Source organism: Piliocolobus tephrosceles, chromosome 7 (assembly GCF_002776525.5).
Source record: "Piliocolobus tephrosceles isolate RC106 chromosome 7, ASM277652v3, whole genome shotgun sequence".
Classification (NCBI taxonomy): Eukaryota; Metazoa; Chordata; class Mammalia; order Primates; family Cercopithecidae; genus Piliocolobus; species Piliocolobus tephrosceles.
In genome coordinates, this window is record NC_045440.1 from 87,041,833 (window position 1) to 87,057,206 (window position 15,374).

Sequence of the window (15,374 nt, forward strand, 5' to 3'; positions counted from 1 at the left end):
TAAAATAGTTATTAGCTTGAAAAAAAAAAATTGGGTTCAGGCACAGCGGCTCACGCCTGTAATCCCAACACTTCGGGCGGTCGAGGCAGGCGAATCACGAGTTCAGGAGTTTGAGACCAGCCTGATTAATATGGTGAAACTCAGTCTCTACCAAAAATACAAAAAATTAGCTGAGTATAATGGCAGGTGCCTATAATCCCAGCTACTCAGGAGGCTGAGGCAGGAGAATCCCTTAAACCCAGGAGGTAGAGGTTGCAGTGAGCCGAGATCACGCCACTGCACTCCAGCCTGGACAAGAGTGAGGCTCCATCTCAATTTAAAAAAAAAAAAGAAGAAGAAAAAGTGCTACATTCTAGAAGGGAAAAGCCAACTGGAAAAATGGAATTATTCTTTTCATCTTCAAATCAGCATCTTCCCCGGCCCCACTCGCCTCAAAAAAAAAGGACTCAGGAAAGATGAAGATAAGGAATGCTTTTAAAATTTTTAGTCATTCACTTTTATTATAGGATCCCCACAAATTCAGTAGAAAAGGGGTGGGATACAGAAAAAAGAGTGAGAGAATGGGAGATGTATAATCACTCTATCAAGCTATGCAAACCAGGACTTAAGTTTTTTACCACACAAAGCAGAGCTTTAGTTATGCATAACAAGTTGTTAGTGACTTTGAAGCCAGGTACTGTCTTGGGCACTTTTGTATACATTACTTATTACATTTGAGAAAAAAATAGTTACCATAGGAATTTAGCCATGAATGTTCTCTCATGTGTTTAACCTTGATTTGGAATCTGATATATGTTTTTCAGAAGGTTATTTTTTAACAGTTTGCATTTCTGACATCTGTTCCTCAGACGTATCAGGGAGGCAAATATTCAATAGTAATTGTAAATAGCAAGTCATCTTCTCAAACCAAGCCAATCTCATTTTAAAATGTATTAAAGGTATGTAAAATAGTAATCCACTGAGAACTAACAGAAGCACATAGACATAATGCACATTTGGAGACTTTATCAATGGTATCACAACCAAGCCCACGTCGATGACTATTGCGGTTAATGGAAATGGCAAAAACACCTGAAAAGAGCAAAGTTTGAAAAAAATATTAGATATGAACATCCATGAATGATACCTGCATATTTATATAAATAAAAATGCAAACATACAAGCTAATTAAACAGGCTAAATTAGCTGTAAAGTTGAATAAACCTGGCTTAGAAGTCAGATAAATGCCTGAGTGAAAGGAGACATTGAAGGCTCATTGTCAAGTTGGAGGGAATGGGCATCTAGCATTTGACTGTCCATGAATGGAAATCACTAGGACAATTTGCTGATAAGATCACAATCTACAGATCTGGGTACCATGAATCTGTTAAGAGGGAATTTCTAAGGCCCAATGGAAGTAACAACAATCTTCTTTGGAAAATATCTCAAGGCAGTAAGAAATTCATGACAAAACAGAAAAATCATCCTCAGACCCTCTGTTATGCAGGTAAATACTGACAGGTAAGTGTTATAACTTTATAGGCGCAGCATATTAAAAAAAAAAAATCAAGACAAAAGTTTTAGCTAAAACAATTTCCCTGTTTTATGTTTTGTTTTTGTTTTGCCAAAAGCCTTAAAGACCAGTCTTTGGTACCTGCTTTGTGTTAGAATTATAAGAGTTCTCTACAATGTTACCCAACCTAGGGAGAAGATTGATATAAGATATAACTGATATGAATCTACATTCCCCAAAGGTATATAACACAGCTAGTCATAATTTATGAAACAAAACCCTTTCATTAGAGGATCATTTGTTGGGATTTAATCATTAAGAATCTCTTCTTGGCCGGGCATAGTGGCTCACGCTTGTAATCCCAGCACTTTGTGAGGCCAAGGTTGGTGGATCACGAGGTCAGGAGATCGAGATCAGCCTGGGCAACACGGTGAAACCCTGTCTCTACTAAAAAACAAAAATTAGCTGGGTGTGGTAGTGGGCACCTGTAATCCTAGCTACTTGGGAGGCTGAGGCAGGAGAATCACTTGAACCCAGGAGGCAGAGGTTGCAGTGAGCCAAGATCACGCCACTGTACTCCAGGCTCTCCAGCCTGGACAAGAAGAGACTCTGTCTCAAAAAAAAAAAAAAAAAAAATCTCTTCTTAGTTTATAAAGCATCCCTGAAAAAGATACTTTAGGCCAGGCACAGTGGCTCACTCCTGTAATCCCATCACTTTGGGAGGCCGAGACAGGCAGATCACAAGGTCAGGAGATCAAGACCATCCTGGCCAACGTGGTGAAACCCCGTCTCTACTAAAAATACAAAAAAAATTAGCCAGATGTGGTGGTGGGCTTCTGTAGTGCCAGCTACTCGGGAGGCTGAGGCAGAAGAATGATGTGAACCCAGGAGGTGGAGCTTGCAGTGAGCCGAGATCGCGCCATTGCACTCCAGCCTGGGTGACAGAGTGAGACTCCATCTTAAAATAAATAAATAAATAAAGATACTTTATCATCTCATGGCTCAGTACCCATTATCAAATAATTGAGAGAAAAGAAAAGAGCACTCCTGGGGGCATACAAGACAAATTTTAGCCACTTGTACTTAAGGCTGCCTTGCCTTCCTTTCTGATGCAAGTGTAAGTTGAATAATAATATAAGCAATAATAGCCATCAGTGTCAGACCCTGGATTGTTTGCATGCCTTAGCTTACTTAATACATCCAATGTTAATAGGAGATAGGTATTATTTTTTCCCATTTTAGATCTGAAGAAACTGAGGTTCAGAGGTTCAATAACAAGACTAAACTCAGCTACTAGCCAAGCAACTGGGCTTGAGCCCAAAGCTCTTAATGATTATCTTATACTGTTATTTGTGTATAACAAATTTATCCCCCAGTTCATAACTTCTTTATAATTGTATCCATTAGGGTCAGTGATCTAACAAAAGTGTGGATGAGAAAACAGCAAAAGACATATTTAAAAGATGCAGCATGTGAAACTATACAGAGAGCAGACGTTAGGGAGGCACATCCAAGGGGCACTATGGCCATCAGCCCTGCTGTAGATTGGATCTCTCTCCCTATGTGTTCTCTGAGCTTCCTCTGCAGACCACTAGGTAGCAATCATCACACCATGATTTTTGGTTTACATGACTGTCCAGATAGATTATAACCTGCCTAAAGGCAGGAGCCAAGTCTTAATTCTTTTTCTACTCAGAGTACCTAGCAAGGTGCTTAAGATATAGTTGCCTCTTGACAACTAATACTCAAATACACAGCAATTAAGAGATGACTGGATGGAAGAAGTTGAAAAGAAGGCTGGAAAGGAAAGAAGGACATAAATCAACCATAGTTGGTGATGGGAACATTGCTTTCCTTCTCTCAGCAGTTCTTTCTTATATTTTGTATTTAGCGAGAGTCAAACACTCCAGAGAGACTGCCTAGATTTGAATCTTGCTCTAATCCATGCTGTGTGAGCTTGGGCAAGTGACCTAACTTTTCTAAGTCTGTTTTCTTATCTGTAAAATGGGAATAACAGTAGAATCCACCTTTTTATTACTGACAGGATTAAAGGTGATCATCCAAGCCAAGCTTTGAACAACCTACCTAGGCAACCGAGATTATTTTATTATTCTGATAATCAGTGTCAGGGCCATCTTTCTCCAATAACATTCTTATGCTATCAAGTTTTGCTGCTTATTTGTTTCTCTACAATTAAATGATTGTCTCCTCTCCTGTGAAAATTTTTTTCATACAGACTGAAAGTCAGTTTAAAATAAGTAAAGTTGAAAGGCTGGAATTTGCCAACAAAGTAAGTTGATGTTTCAGAACAGTGGATGTTATCACTTGTGACCTCACCTTGCCTCTTTTGTTTCTCATCTGCTAAATCTGACCCTGACTGTGGAAGACATTCATATGCATAACTAGTTACATAAATAGACAAAATAATATCTGTTCAAAAGACTCATAATGATCTGTCCAACCATCCAGAGAACAGTTTTTCTCTCTAATAAACCATTAAATGGAATATAAGAGACTTTATATTGAGCAACCTAGCCAATAAAAAGGAAAATTAAAACCAAGACCAGATTATTCTTATGTTTCACAATAACTGAGTATTCAGAAGATCTACTCATAGATGCTTTGATTATAATCTTAAATACCGTTATACTCAATATCTCTTATTTCACACAGAAAAGAATTAGAAAATCCAATTTTACCTTATAAGGTATAGATAGATTGGGTTCCTGGTATCTCCGCCTTAGTATTCCTATCATTAATAATATAGACCATAATGAATTCGTGAAAAAAATATAGTTTATCAAATCAATTAGACTTGTTAAGATAATTGCAAGGGATCCCAAAGTGACAAGTTGCAGCACAGCTGTAAATGGAGAGGAGTGACTATTAAGTGTATTAAATAGCAAAGGCAGCTGGCCCTCTTGGCTTGCAAGATATATTGGTCTCGATGATTTAAATATAGAAATCAGAAGGTTGCTAAATAATGAGGTAGAAATAGCAAAAGGCATAATCCATGCCAATGAGGGAAAAACTCGATTAGCCCATGTGATAGCTACAGCATCTGCAGAAAAACAAAAATACACAAAAGAAAACGTGTTAAAAGAGAAATACTAATGATAAACCTTTTAATATTATTTCAAAATAAAAACATAAACTTAAGGAATAACATTCAATTTGCTTAATTTTATTGTTTATTTCCTTAGTTACACTTACATAACACCTTATAAAGGTGTCTATTTGACCCCCATCACACTGTATTGTAAATGGTTATCATTTTATATGTCTTCCCCAATAGACCAAGAACGTTTTTGAGGGCAAGGATGATCCATTTATTTTCTATAAAACTAGTGGATCACTCTGTGACAGACATATAGTAGACTTTCAATAAACACTAGTGAAATGAATTGATTTTGTTGAATGGATGATTGAATCCATGCTTACTTTCTAAAACTAGTTTATAGAGTCTTAATAGTTACATTCAGAGGCCAAAAAGCACAGTGCAACACTACTGACACCAGAATGAGACTTTCCCACAGCACGGCGTAATTTGAAATACCTCACAGAAAAAGGAACCATGTAGATGAAGAAAATAAATTACACACCATTAAAAAAATGTATGACATTTGGGACTTTTCTATAGACTGGTAGTTCTCAATTGGAGTTGAATTTACTCCTCAGGGTCATTTGGCAATGTCTGGAGACTTTTTTGGCTGTCACAACTGGGGAGGTAGAAGGTTGCTGCTCGTATCTGGTGAGTAGAGGCCAAGGATGTTGCTAAACATCTTATAATGCACAGGACTGTTCTCTACAGCAAAAAAAATGTATAGTATAAAATGTTCATGGTACTGAGATTAAGAAACTAACCATTAGAGAATATTCTACTTTTTTTTTTTTTTTTTTTTTTTTTTTTGCTTAAAGATAGGAGACCTTACGGGTACTAAGTTAGTAAAAGTCCACAGGAAAAAAACGCACCTGTGAAGAAAAGCATCCACTGTTTGTGAGAATTCACTTGATCCAGTTTATATTATGTGAATATATGCTAGGACAGATCACTTGGTCAGAGAGAAACAAATTCTCAGTTTTTCAATGGAATGAGCACAATGGGGCCTGAGGTCCCTGGGGATAGGTGTCCTATCCCTATGCTCTTGTACCAAGGTTGGTTTCTAGGGGGACTTTTGGGACCTCAACATACTGGTTTATAACACAAGGAAGGACTTCCCAAATGTGACAAAATTAAAATATCATTAATAGCCCTTGTTCTTAAAGATCTTTAATTTTTGTAACCCTTTTTAAATAGCTTCAAGTGCCATTTCACTTGTTTTCCTTAGTGCTGTTCTACAACTTTGGATCTTCCTTAAAAATATCTCTTGTTCTTTTCAGGAAGATATTGTTGGTTGTTTTTCCTGGACACCCATACCTCCATAAATTTCACATTTTCAGTCACATTTCCAAAATATTTCTTTCCAGTAATGCAAAGGAAATTCCCCTTCAATTTCCCAGTGTGCATTCTACAAACGTGGTTAGTTATAACTTGAGGAGGATCAGGTGCAGCTCTGTCAGTGCTGGCTGGCAAACACGATACATCTTTCTACATCATCTTTAGCTCTGTGCCACAAGGGATGTTTTTTCTTTGTTACACTTTCCATATGTTGTTTCTTTTTTAAAAAAAAAAATGATTTCATATATGTTTTGGGTGAAAAGGAAAATACATAGCACTGAAGCACATAAAGTGAAAAGTACATGTCCCTCTCTTCACCAACCTCCCATTCATGTGCAGCAAATGGAACCACCATTAACAGTGTTTGGATCCTCTTCTAGAAATTTTGTATGAATGTATAAGCACCTATTAGGGTTGTATATGGGTGTGCATGTTTGTGTACGCTCACTTAGGCTTGTTTTTGCAGGTGCATCTTGCTCTTATTGGTACATTTGCATGCATCTAATTATTCAGCAAATTCTCAGCATTCCATTATATAACTGTCAATGAGTTTATCTACCCATTTCATATTGTTTTATTTGTAGTTTTTGTTCAATTTCTTGCTAATATAAAATGTGCTTTAATGAAAACACTCATGCCTTCCATTCTTGATAGTTGTTCAAGTCTCCTTAGAGTAAATTCTTAGAAGTGGGACTTGTGAGTCCAAAGGTATACACATTTTAAAATAAAGATGATGTTACAAAATTGACCTCAGAAAATACTTGCATTAATTTACCAATAAATGATTCTAAAATTCTCACTTTCTCTTCAAAATTCTTTTATTATTATTATTTTAAATGAATTAGTTTATTTATTTATTGCCTATCATTGGCTATCTTTCCAAAATTCTTAACCATATCTGGGTACTTGGGACCAGCTACTTTTAGGTTGCATCTGGACGGGGAAACCTTCTCAGCTTCTGCTTCCATAAAATGTATTTACTGTTTTAGATTACCTTGTCCTATGCCAATTTTCTCTAGTTTTAAATATGGCATGGAACTCTCAAGAAAACCAAATGTGAGCACCCTGTCAGCAGTCTGTGGTAGCACTTTGGGAACAATGAAATCCTCAATTTTCAAAGCTGGGACAGGGCTCCTCACTAAGTCATTTCCATACACCTTGTTCTAGAAGAACACCCTTCCCTTCTCAGTTGTGGTACTTATTCACAATAAAGGCTTTTTTTTTCCCTAGGAGGAAAATATGTGAAGAAACAAATCAGAGCTCTGACATGGACACAGATAGAAACATTACATAATTAATGCCATTGTTTCTTTTTCTATGTAAACCACAAATATTAGAATCTAATATTTATCACAGCCTGGTGTAATTCTTTCAATGTTCCTTAAATAAAATGTAGCATACAATTCATGCCACATCATAGATGCTCTATATTCATCTGAGAACTTTTCACATTTTTTACATATACCTGTTTGAAAGAAAATGCATCTCTTAATCTTTAAAATTTCTTAATTTAAGAACCTAGGTTTGGGCCTGGTGGCTCGCGCCTGTAATACCAGCCCTTTGAGAGGTCAAGAGGGAGAATCACTTGAAGTCAGAACAGCCTGACCAACATGACAAAACCCTATCTTTACTAAATATACAAAAGTTAGTCAGGTGTGGTGGCCCATGCCTGTAATCCCAGCTACTCGAAAGGCTGAGGCACAAGAAGTGCTTGAACCCTGGAGGCGGAGGTTGTAGTGAGCAAGATTGTGCCACTCGACTCCAGTCTAGGCAACAGAGCAAGACCCTGTCTCAAAAAAAAAAAAAAAAAAAAAACACCTATTTCTTTTGCTTATAAGTTCCCTCTTATTATACAAATTTTGCACCTTAAAGAAAATGTATAATATTCAATGCAAACAATAAAGTAAAAGTCACATACAATGTCATTCCCATTGATCACTATTATTAGCTACTTATTTACTGTTTTACATCATTATATACATCCTGACTTTTTCCTCATTATTGAATTACAAACATTGTCCCTTTTCTTCAAGTGTCCATCAACAATATCATCTTTTACAAATCACAGAATATTCTGTTATATAGATTTCCCATAAATTTTGTATTTGTTTCAAGTTTATTGGATATTTTTATGATTTTTAATTTTTGCTATCATACATAAAGCTATGATTACTGTACCTACACATATTTTTTTCATGTATGACTCTGATTTTTTTCTTAATTTAAATTTCCTGTACAATAAACATGCAGATATTTGGACTCAGAAACATTAATTTAGAATTTAAACAAAAAGTCTAAAAATGATATGCCTAAAAAATAAGCATTGTAGCCAAATTACAAGTGATGATGATCAAAATGCTTCATGAGTCTTCTACACATGCCAAAACCATTGTGCCACCTACAAAATTGCTGTAACCATTATGACACCAAAATGACACCAAAGGAGATATTCATGACTTTTTAACAACCCATATGGATGGAGCACTGGTAGTCATAACAGATGCCAGCTTCAACGAACTGTAACAACAGTGCTAGCTGACCAGCAGCCCCGACCACACCCACTATTAACTTTGTAAATTTATTCTTTATATAATCAAGGTAGTTAATAAATCACTGCTTGTTCTGATCTGAATTTGCATTTGGTTTGTTCTCACAGACACTCAGAAGCTTGATTACATCTAGTTTAGAAGTGCCTAAGATACCTAGACCGTTATGAATCAGCACTGATACCATATGGCAGCACCCTGCAGGGCAGTAACATAAGAGTTGAGGCAAAGTTTACAGAATTTTTTATCAAAATCTCCGTTAGGTTTGCCTCCATGCCTCAAAAATTCACCAAAACAATAATAGCTGCTCAAAAGAGATTAGTCCTAAAGGTACTGGGTGGTAGATTTATCTCACGAGGTGGTTTAATGCTGACTTGAGGAAATTGCTAGTCTTCCACTTTCCCTGTTTCTCATTTCTTTCCAAATTTCCTTTTATTCCTTGAATCTGTTACTCATTTTTAAATGTACATTTATTTAAGATTTTCTCATTCTTTTATTCTTTATTCTACAATTTGGCCTCTAAGATAGCTATTTTTTGGTCAGATTTCCAATATGTTCAGGACCCTTTGCCGCCATGAATTTCAGAGTTGTTCATGGTAAACCGTATTGTTTTAAACATCAATATTAATTATATGCATCAATTGAACATTAGCATCTACTCTTTTAACTGCCAATATTCTACATTTCAAATTGATCATTTTTTGTGACACCTAGAAAAACATTGAGACTCAAACATTTTGAAAGTTTTACAATAGATGCAAACACTGATTACACAGTGTCACTCTGGTGAGATGAGCTCGTGAAAGGAATACTAATACTTTGAATCTGATCTACACCATATATCAACATTATATACATCTTTCCACACTATCAGAAAAGGCATAACCATGCTTAAAGATGAATATCTTTTCTAAGACAAATCATTCCCTTTGGCCCTCTGTTATTTTAGAAAATTGTAAGTTGATTATATATATAGAATAATGAACAGTAAACAGTGGTCCTGACTGGTGAAATGATAGTTAAGGTATGTTGAAAGGACCAGCACTTTATTTATTGTTTTAGCCATTTGCATACAAACCTGAAGAGAGAATTTCCCTGGGTGTAAGAACGGTCAGATAGGAAATGTTAACCAGTAAATAAACTACAGTCACCAGAGGTAACGCAGTAAATATGCATTTGGGAATTGTTGTTCTGGGTTTCTTCAGCTCCCCTATAACACAAAAGAGGACAAAATCATAATTGGTAAACATTATTTCTAAAATTCATTATTTTTAGATTAATATTTTTGTATTTGTATAAATTTATGGGGTATAAGCATACCAAGGATGGTTATGCCTTTTCTATGATTTTATTACATGCATAGATTGTGTGGTGGTCAAGTCAGGGTTTTAGGGTATCCATCACCTGAATAACGTATGTTGTACCTGTTAAGTAATTTTTCATCAGCCACCTGTCCACTCCCTCTCCTTTCCAAGTCTCTATGGGTCATCATTTTACTCTCTACATCCATAAGTACACATTTTGTAGTTAATTATGAGTGAGAAGGTATAATATTTCTCTTTCTATTTCTGAGTTATTTCACTTAGGATGATGGTCTCCAGCTGTATTCATGTTGCTGAAAAAGACATGATTTCATTATTTTTATGTCTGTGTAGTATACTGTGGTGTGTACATATATGTATATACAAACACACAATAGTGTTGTGATAAACATGAGTGCAGGTATCCTATTGATTTATTTTCTTTTGGATAGATACCCAGTAGTGGGATTGCTGGATCAAATTGTAGTTCTATTTTTAGTTCTTTGAGAAATCTCCATACTGTTTTCCATAGACATTATACTAATTTACATTCCTACCAGCATCGCTCCACGTGTCAAGAATTGGGCTAGGCTCTTCCTATTCATTCAGCCACCACCACTACACATACACTGAAATGCGTGTGCACACACACACACAAGCACACACTGGTGGACTGCTACACACCCACCTGCCTAATATAGCTAAATGAAGAAAAATATGAAATATGCTTCATTTTCTCCATGGATGGTAAAATTTCTGAAGAAAGACTGAAGAATAAAAAATGAAATTGGAGCCCGTAAGTCCTGTACCATTTGAAGCCTACTAACGTGTTTAGCCTCATCTATTAAGTCCAGGCACTGAGTTTGGATAGTGGGAATCCAGCGGTAAGCAGAAACTACATGACGTTTGACCTCAAGAAGAAAAGCTACATATGAGTTAAATAATTGCATAAATAAGAGGTTAAAATAATGAAACTATGGAAAGTGTCTGTATGAAAAGAAACTAAGTGCTATGGAGATATATTATGTGACAATGTGATAGTTTCTCTTGCTATCTGTGTTTCATATATAGACAGATACAGACAGACTGGCCTTTGCAGTTCCTCAACAATGTCTTCTCCCTTCTTGCCATAGGGTCTGTTTTCCTATGTGGAATGTTCTTTCCTAGTTGCCTAGTTGACCTCTACCCTTCCTTCAGATCTCAGGAAAATAATCACTTCTTGGAAAATAGGAAAGGAAACTCTCTCCCTGGCTAGCAAAATTTTCCTATTATACATTTCTCATACCGTATATTGAAAGGAGTTAAAGAGCCCGTCATAACTTCTCTCTCCCTGTATGCTCTTGACCATTCCTTTATGCCAATATTAAGTACAAAGAAGGCCAAAAAAGTTGTAATTTAGCATCATATAGAGTGGATTTTCTAGGACAGATTTATGTTAAATATTGTTCCATTCATCACACCGTTTCCCCAAAGTTTGTCCTACCTGGAAAATTGCTCTGTGCCATGAAGAAATGATCATCTATAACCATAATATACAATGGCACCCTGTGCCCTGCCCAGTGGGAAGGAACAAAGAACAGACCTCAGATCCACCGGAAGTCAATCATTTTCAGTATACAAGAAAATTTATCTCAAGAATTTGAACCAAAGGTCAAGAGAAAAGCAACGTAATGGTTTTAAAAAAGAAAGGAAGATGAGAAAACATTTTTTTTTTAATTTCTAGAACTTCCTTATTTTTTCATATTAATTATTTATTTTATAGAGATGGGGTCTTGCTATGTTGTCTGGACTGGTCTTCAACTCCTGGCCTCAAGCAATCCTCCAGTCTAGGCCTCCCAAAGTGCGGATTAAAAATGTGAGTCACCACGTTCAGTCTGCTTCCCTATTTTTTGTTGCTCCTGAAGATTGGTGGCCCAAATCTTCCTTAAAATATAGCATAATCCTTCCAGTAAGTTCCCCTTTTATTGCTTAAGCTAATGTGAGTGGGTTTCTGCTATTTAAAACCAAATCCCCTTTGCTAATAAATATCTATCATTTGACTACATCAAATTTCTTCCATCTGTGTCTGCCCAGGGGTTGGATCTAATGCCCATGGGGTACACTAATCTGCGAACTTGAATAGTAAAAAATTTGAGAAGGTTTTAATTTTAACCCTGCCTGCACCACTTACTATTGTGGGACTTCTGAACAATGTATTGGCTGTCAAGGTTTCAATCTCCTTGTAGTGAAAACTATAGGGACAACAAGATTCCAATCCTAGTGTTTAGCATATAATAAGTGCTGAATATATGGTTGTTGTTAATTACTATAGTTATTAAAGGTTTGGGACAAAAGGGCATTTTTTTGGATTAACTGTACTTTCTTCTGAGCCTTTTACTTGTTCTCATCGTGTACTTGATTTGTAAAAAGGAGATGGAGATTACAATTTAATTTATAATAAGTGTTATAATAGCCAGACAGGCGACAAATATCCTTGCCTCTTGAACTTAGAAGATGGATATTCCAGCCAAGTGTAGTGGCTCACGTCTGTAAACCCAGCACTTTGGGAGGTGTAGGCAGGTGGATCAGTGGAGCCCAGAAGTTAAAGGCCAGTCTGAGCAACATACCAAAACCTCGTCTCTACTAAAAATCCACACACACAAAAAAAATTAGCTGAGCATCATGGTGAGTGCCTGTAGTCGCAGCTACTCAGGAGGCTGAGATGAGAGGATCAATCGAGCCCAGAAGGTCAAGGCTGCAGTGAACTATGATTGCACAGCTCCACTCCAGCCTGGGTGATAAAAAATAAAAATTAAAAAAAAAAGATAGGTATTCCTACACCTTGCAAAGTCACCTGTCTACAAATCACTATTTTGCAGGTAAAAGTGTTACTTAAAGCTTAGATGTACTTAAGATTTATTTTGTAAGTTAGCAACTCCAGCACACACTGAAATTCCTCCAACTTTTGTTCACCACTACAGGCTTGTGAGGAATTCCATAACAGTTTATAGGTCAGCATGAATAAATTCTGTAAATATATTTTTAGCTGACAATAATTATCTAACAATGACACATCTCTGCAATTGGATACAATGAAACTGGCTCAAATAAAAATCCAGAAATATTGCTTCTAGCCTTGAAAGCAAGAAACAATGAGAAACTTTTGCTGGTTATGCCAGTTGCTGAATTGGCCCATTTAATCACAAGCCACGTAAAACAGAAATATCCTCATAGCTTTCTTTTCTCAATACCTTATTTTTAACTCAATGCAAACTGACTTCCTCTCGTGTTCAAAATTCACCAATGACTTCTTACATCATCAGTGACAGTGCTCTAACCAGTCCTCATGCTCCTTGACTTCTGAATCATTTAACCAGATAGATCATCCCCTGCTTTTTGAAACATATTCTGATTTTCCTCTATAACACTCTGAGCCACCTCTGGTTTCTTCACTGAATCTTCTTTCTCTACCTCCTGCTTAAAAGTTGGCATTGTCCAGTCATCTGTCTCCCTCCGACTCTATGCCATTTTGTCCTTTGTCTCTCTATGTACTTGCCTTAGTAATCAACCCTATATATTTTGTCCTTCATCTTTGTATGTACTTGCCTTAGTAATCATATTTAATACCAAGACTCTCAGATGGAAACCACTTTGTAGTCACCTGAGGTTACATACCTTGTCTTCTATCTACACTGCATGCTTCTATTCTCCATGGCTTCACTCATATTTCTCTGGAATTTTGTGGATTCAATTCAAATTGCCACCTTTTCCACTCAGTGACAGCAAAAAGTGGCCTTTCTGCTGATTTCCAAAGTAATTATATTGTTCCGTTATGGCTATCTATTAAATACTGTATCAAATTATTTGTTTATAAGGTAAGAATTATAGTGATTTTAAACCATGATGTACATTTTGCAGATAACAAAAGAGGCTGGAACGGAGAAAATATTTGCTATAGTTGGTAACGGCAGACCCAAATCTAGGTATTGCCTCTCCTGCTAGACTGTAAGCCTCTTTGATAAAGACTGTATCTTACTCATCTTGAGGCACTAGTACAGGATTTTAAAAACAGTCTTTGAAAAGATGGTGGCTACTCAAATGATTTCACGAATGATAGATACATCAGTGGCGGGGGACTTGAGATTTTAAAAAGTTTTGTTCAGTAGTTAAGAGTCTGATACATATTTAAATAACAAGGAAAATAACTGACTTTTTAAAAAAGATTGAAGTTGAGAAAAAATGAAATGAAAGAATGTGAAAGAAAAGTCCTTAAGGTGATAGGAGGGAAAAGATAAAGAATTCAAGGGAAAAGACTGACTTTGAAAATGAAAAGATGAAAACTTCTGTTCTAGCATTGAAGGGAAGGGTATACAGCCTCAGAGCAATCTACAATATCTATGCTTCTCTACTCTTTAAAGATACTTAAGAACCTACAAAGAGCAAAAAACAGAACCATCATTCGATTCAGCAATTCCACTACTGTGTCTCTACCCACAGGAATAGAAATTGTTATATCAAAACGACCTCCGCACTTGCATGTTTATTGCAGCACTATTCACAATAGCAAAGTCATGGAATCAACCTAAGTGTCCATCAATGCATGACTGGATTCTTTTAAAATGTGGTATATACACACCATGGAATACTATGCAACCATAAAAATCATGAGATCATGTCTTTTCCAGCAACATGGATGCAACTAGAGACCATCATCCTAAGAGAAATAATTCAAAAACAGAAAATCAAATACTGTATATTCTCACATATATGGGAGCTAAACAGTGAGTACACATGGATATACAGAGGAAACTGTGACACTGATGATTCCAAAAGTGGGAAGAGTAGGTGGGGGTAAGGGTTGAAAAATTACCTATTGGGTACATGTTCACTGTTAGGGTGATGGGTACACTAGAAGCCCAGACCTCACTATTATACAAATAAATCCATGTAGTAAACCTGTACATGATCCCCGAATATGTAAAAATAACGATGCTTAAGAGCATAGTAAAAGTGCAAGGCAAAGATCCAGCACTTGTTGCTCTTCTCTGATGTCCCGAGTGAATCAAGAAGATGCTGTTCCACTTTGGCACCCACTTCAGTCAGCTGCCCAGTGCTGTCATTGCGGTCAAGGGGTCTGAACTGCTGGAGAAGTTCCTGTTTTGGGTGTCCAGGGAGTACTCGTCTGGAGGCTAGGGGAAGGAAGGGAGCCTCCTTCGGGCTCCTATAATCCTGGTTATAGTCTCTTTGCCTTGTGGGCTAACTTATTACTTATTTACTTTATTTATTTATTTATTGTTCTTTTTTTTGAGACAGGGTCTCACTCTGTAGCCCAAACTGGAGTGCAGTGGTGCAATCACAGCTTACAGCAGCCTCAAACTCCTGGGCTCAAGCGATCCTCCCACCTCAGCCTCTTAGTAGCTAGGATTAAAAGTGTGCACTTCTATGTTCAGATAATTTTTTCAGAAATCTGAGGAAGTGGCCATGGCCATTGTGGCTCATGCCTGCAATCCCAGCACTTTGAGAAGTAGAGGCAGTTGGCTTACCTGAGGTCAAGTGTTCGAGACCAACCTGGCGAACATAGTGAAAACCTGTCATTACTAAAAATACAAAAATAAGCC

At 36.7% G+C, this 15,374-nt stretch overlaps 1 protein-coding gene across 1 annotated transcript in view; it reads right to left on the minus strand.

Moving 5' to 3' along the window:
- Positions 1-475: 475 nt before the first annotated feature.
- SLC7A13 (solute carrier family 7 member 13) overlaps positions 476-15,374 on the minus strand; it is a 16,901-nt gene continuing 2,002 nt past the window's right edge. Inside the window, exons 2-4 of the mRNA XM_023222936.1 lie at positions 9,555-9,686; positions 4,192-4,553; positions 476-1,071 (exon numbers count right to left, since the gene is read on the minus strand). Of these exons, the coding sequence (XP_023078704.1) occupies positions 808-1,071; positions 4,192-4,553; positions 9,555-9,686 (758 nt within the window). The 3' untranslated portion in view covers positions 476-807. The remainder of the gene's footprint in view (positions 1,072-4,191; positions 4,554-9,554; positions 9,687-15,374) is intronic.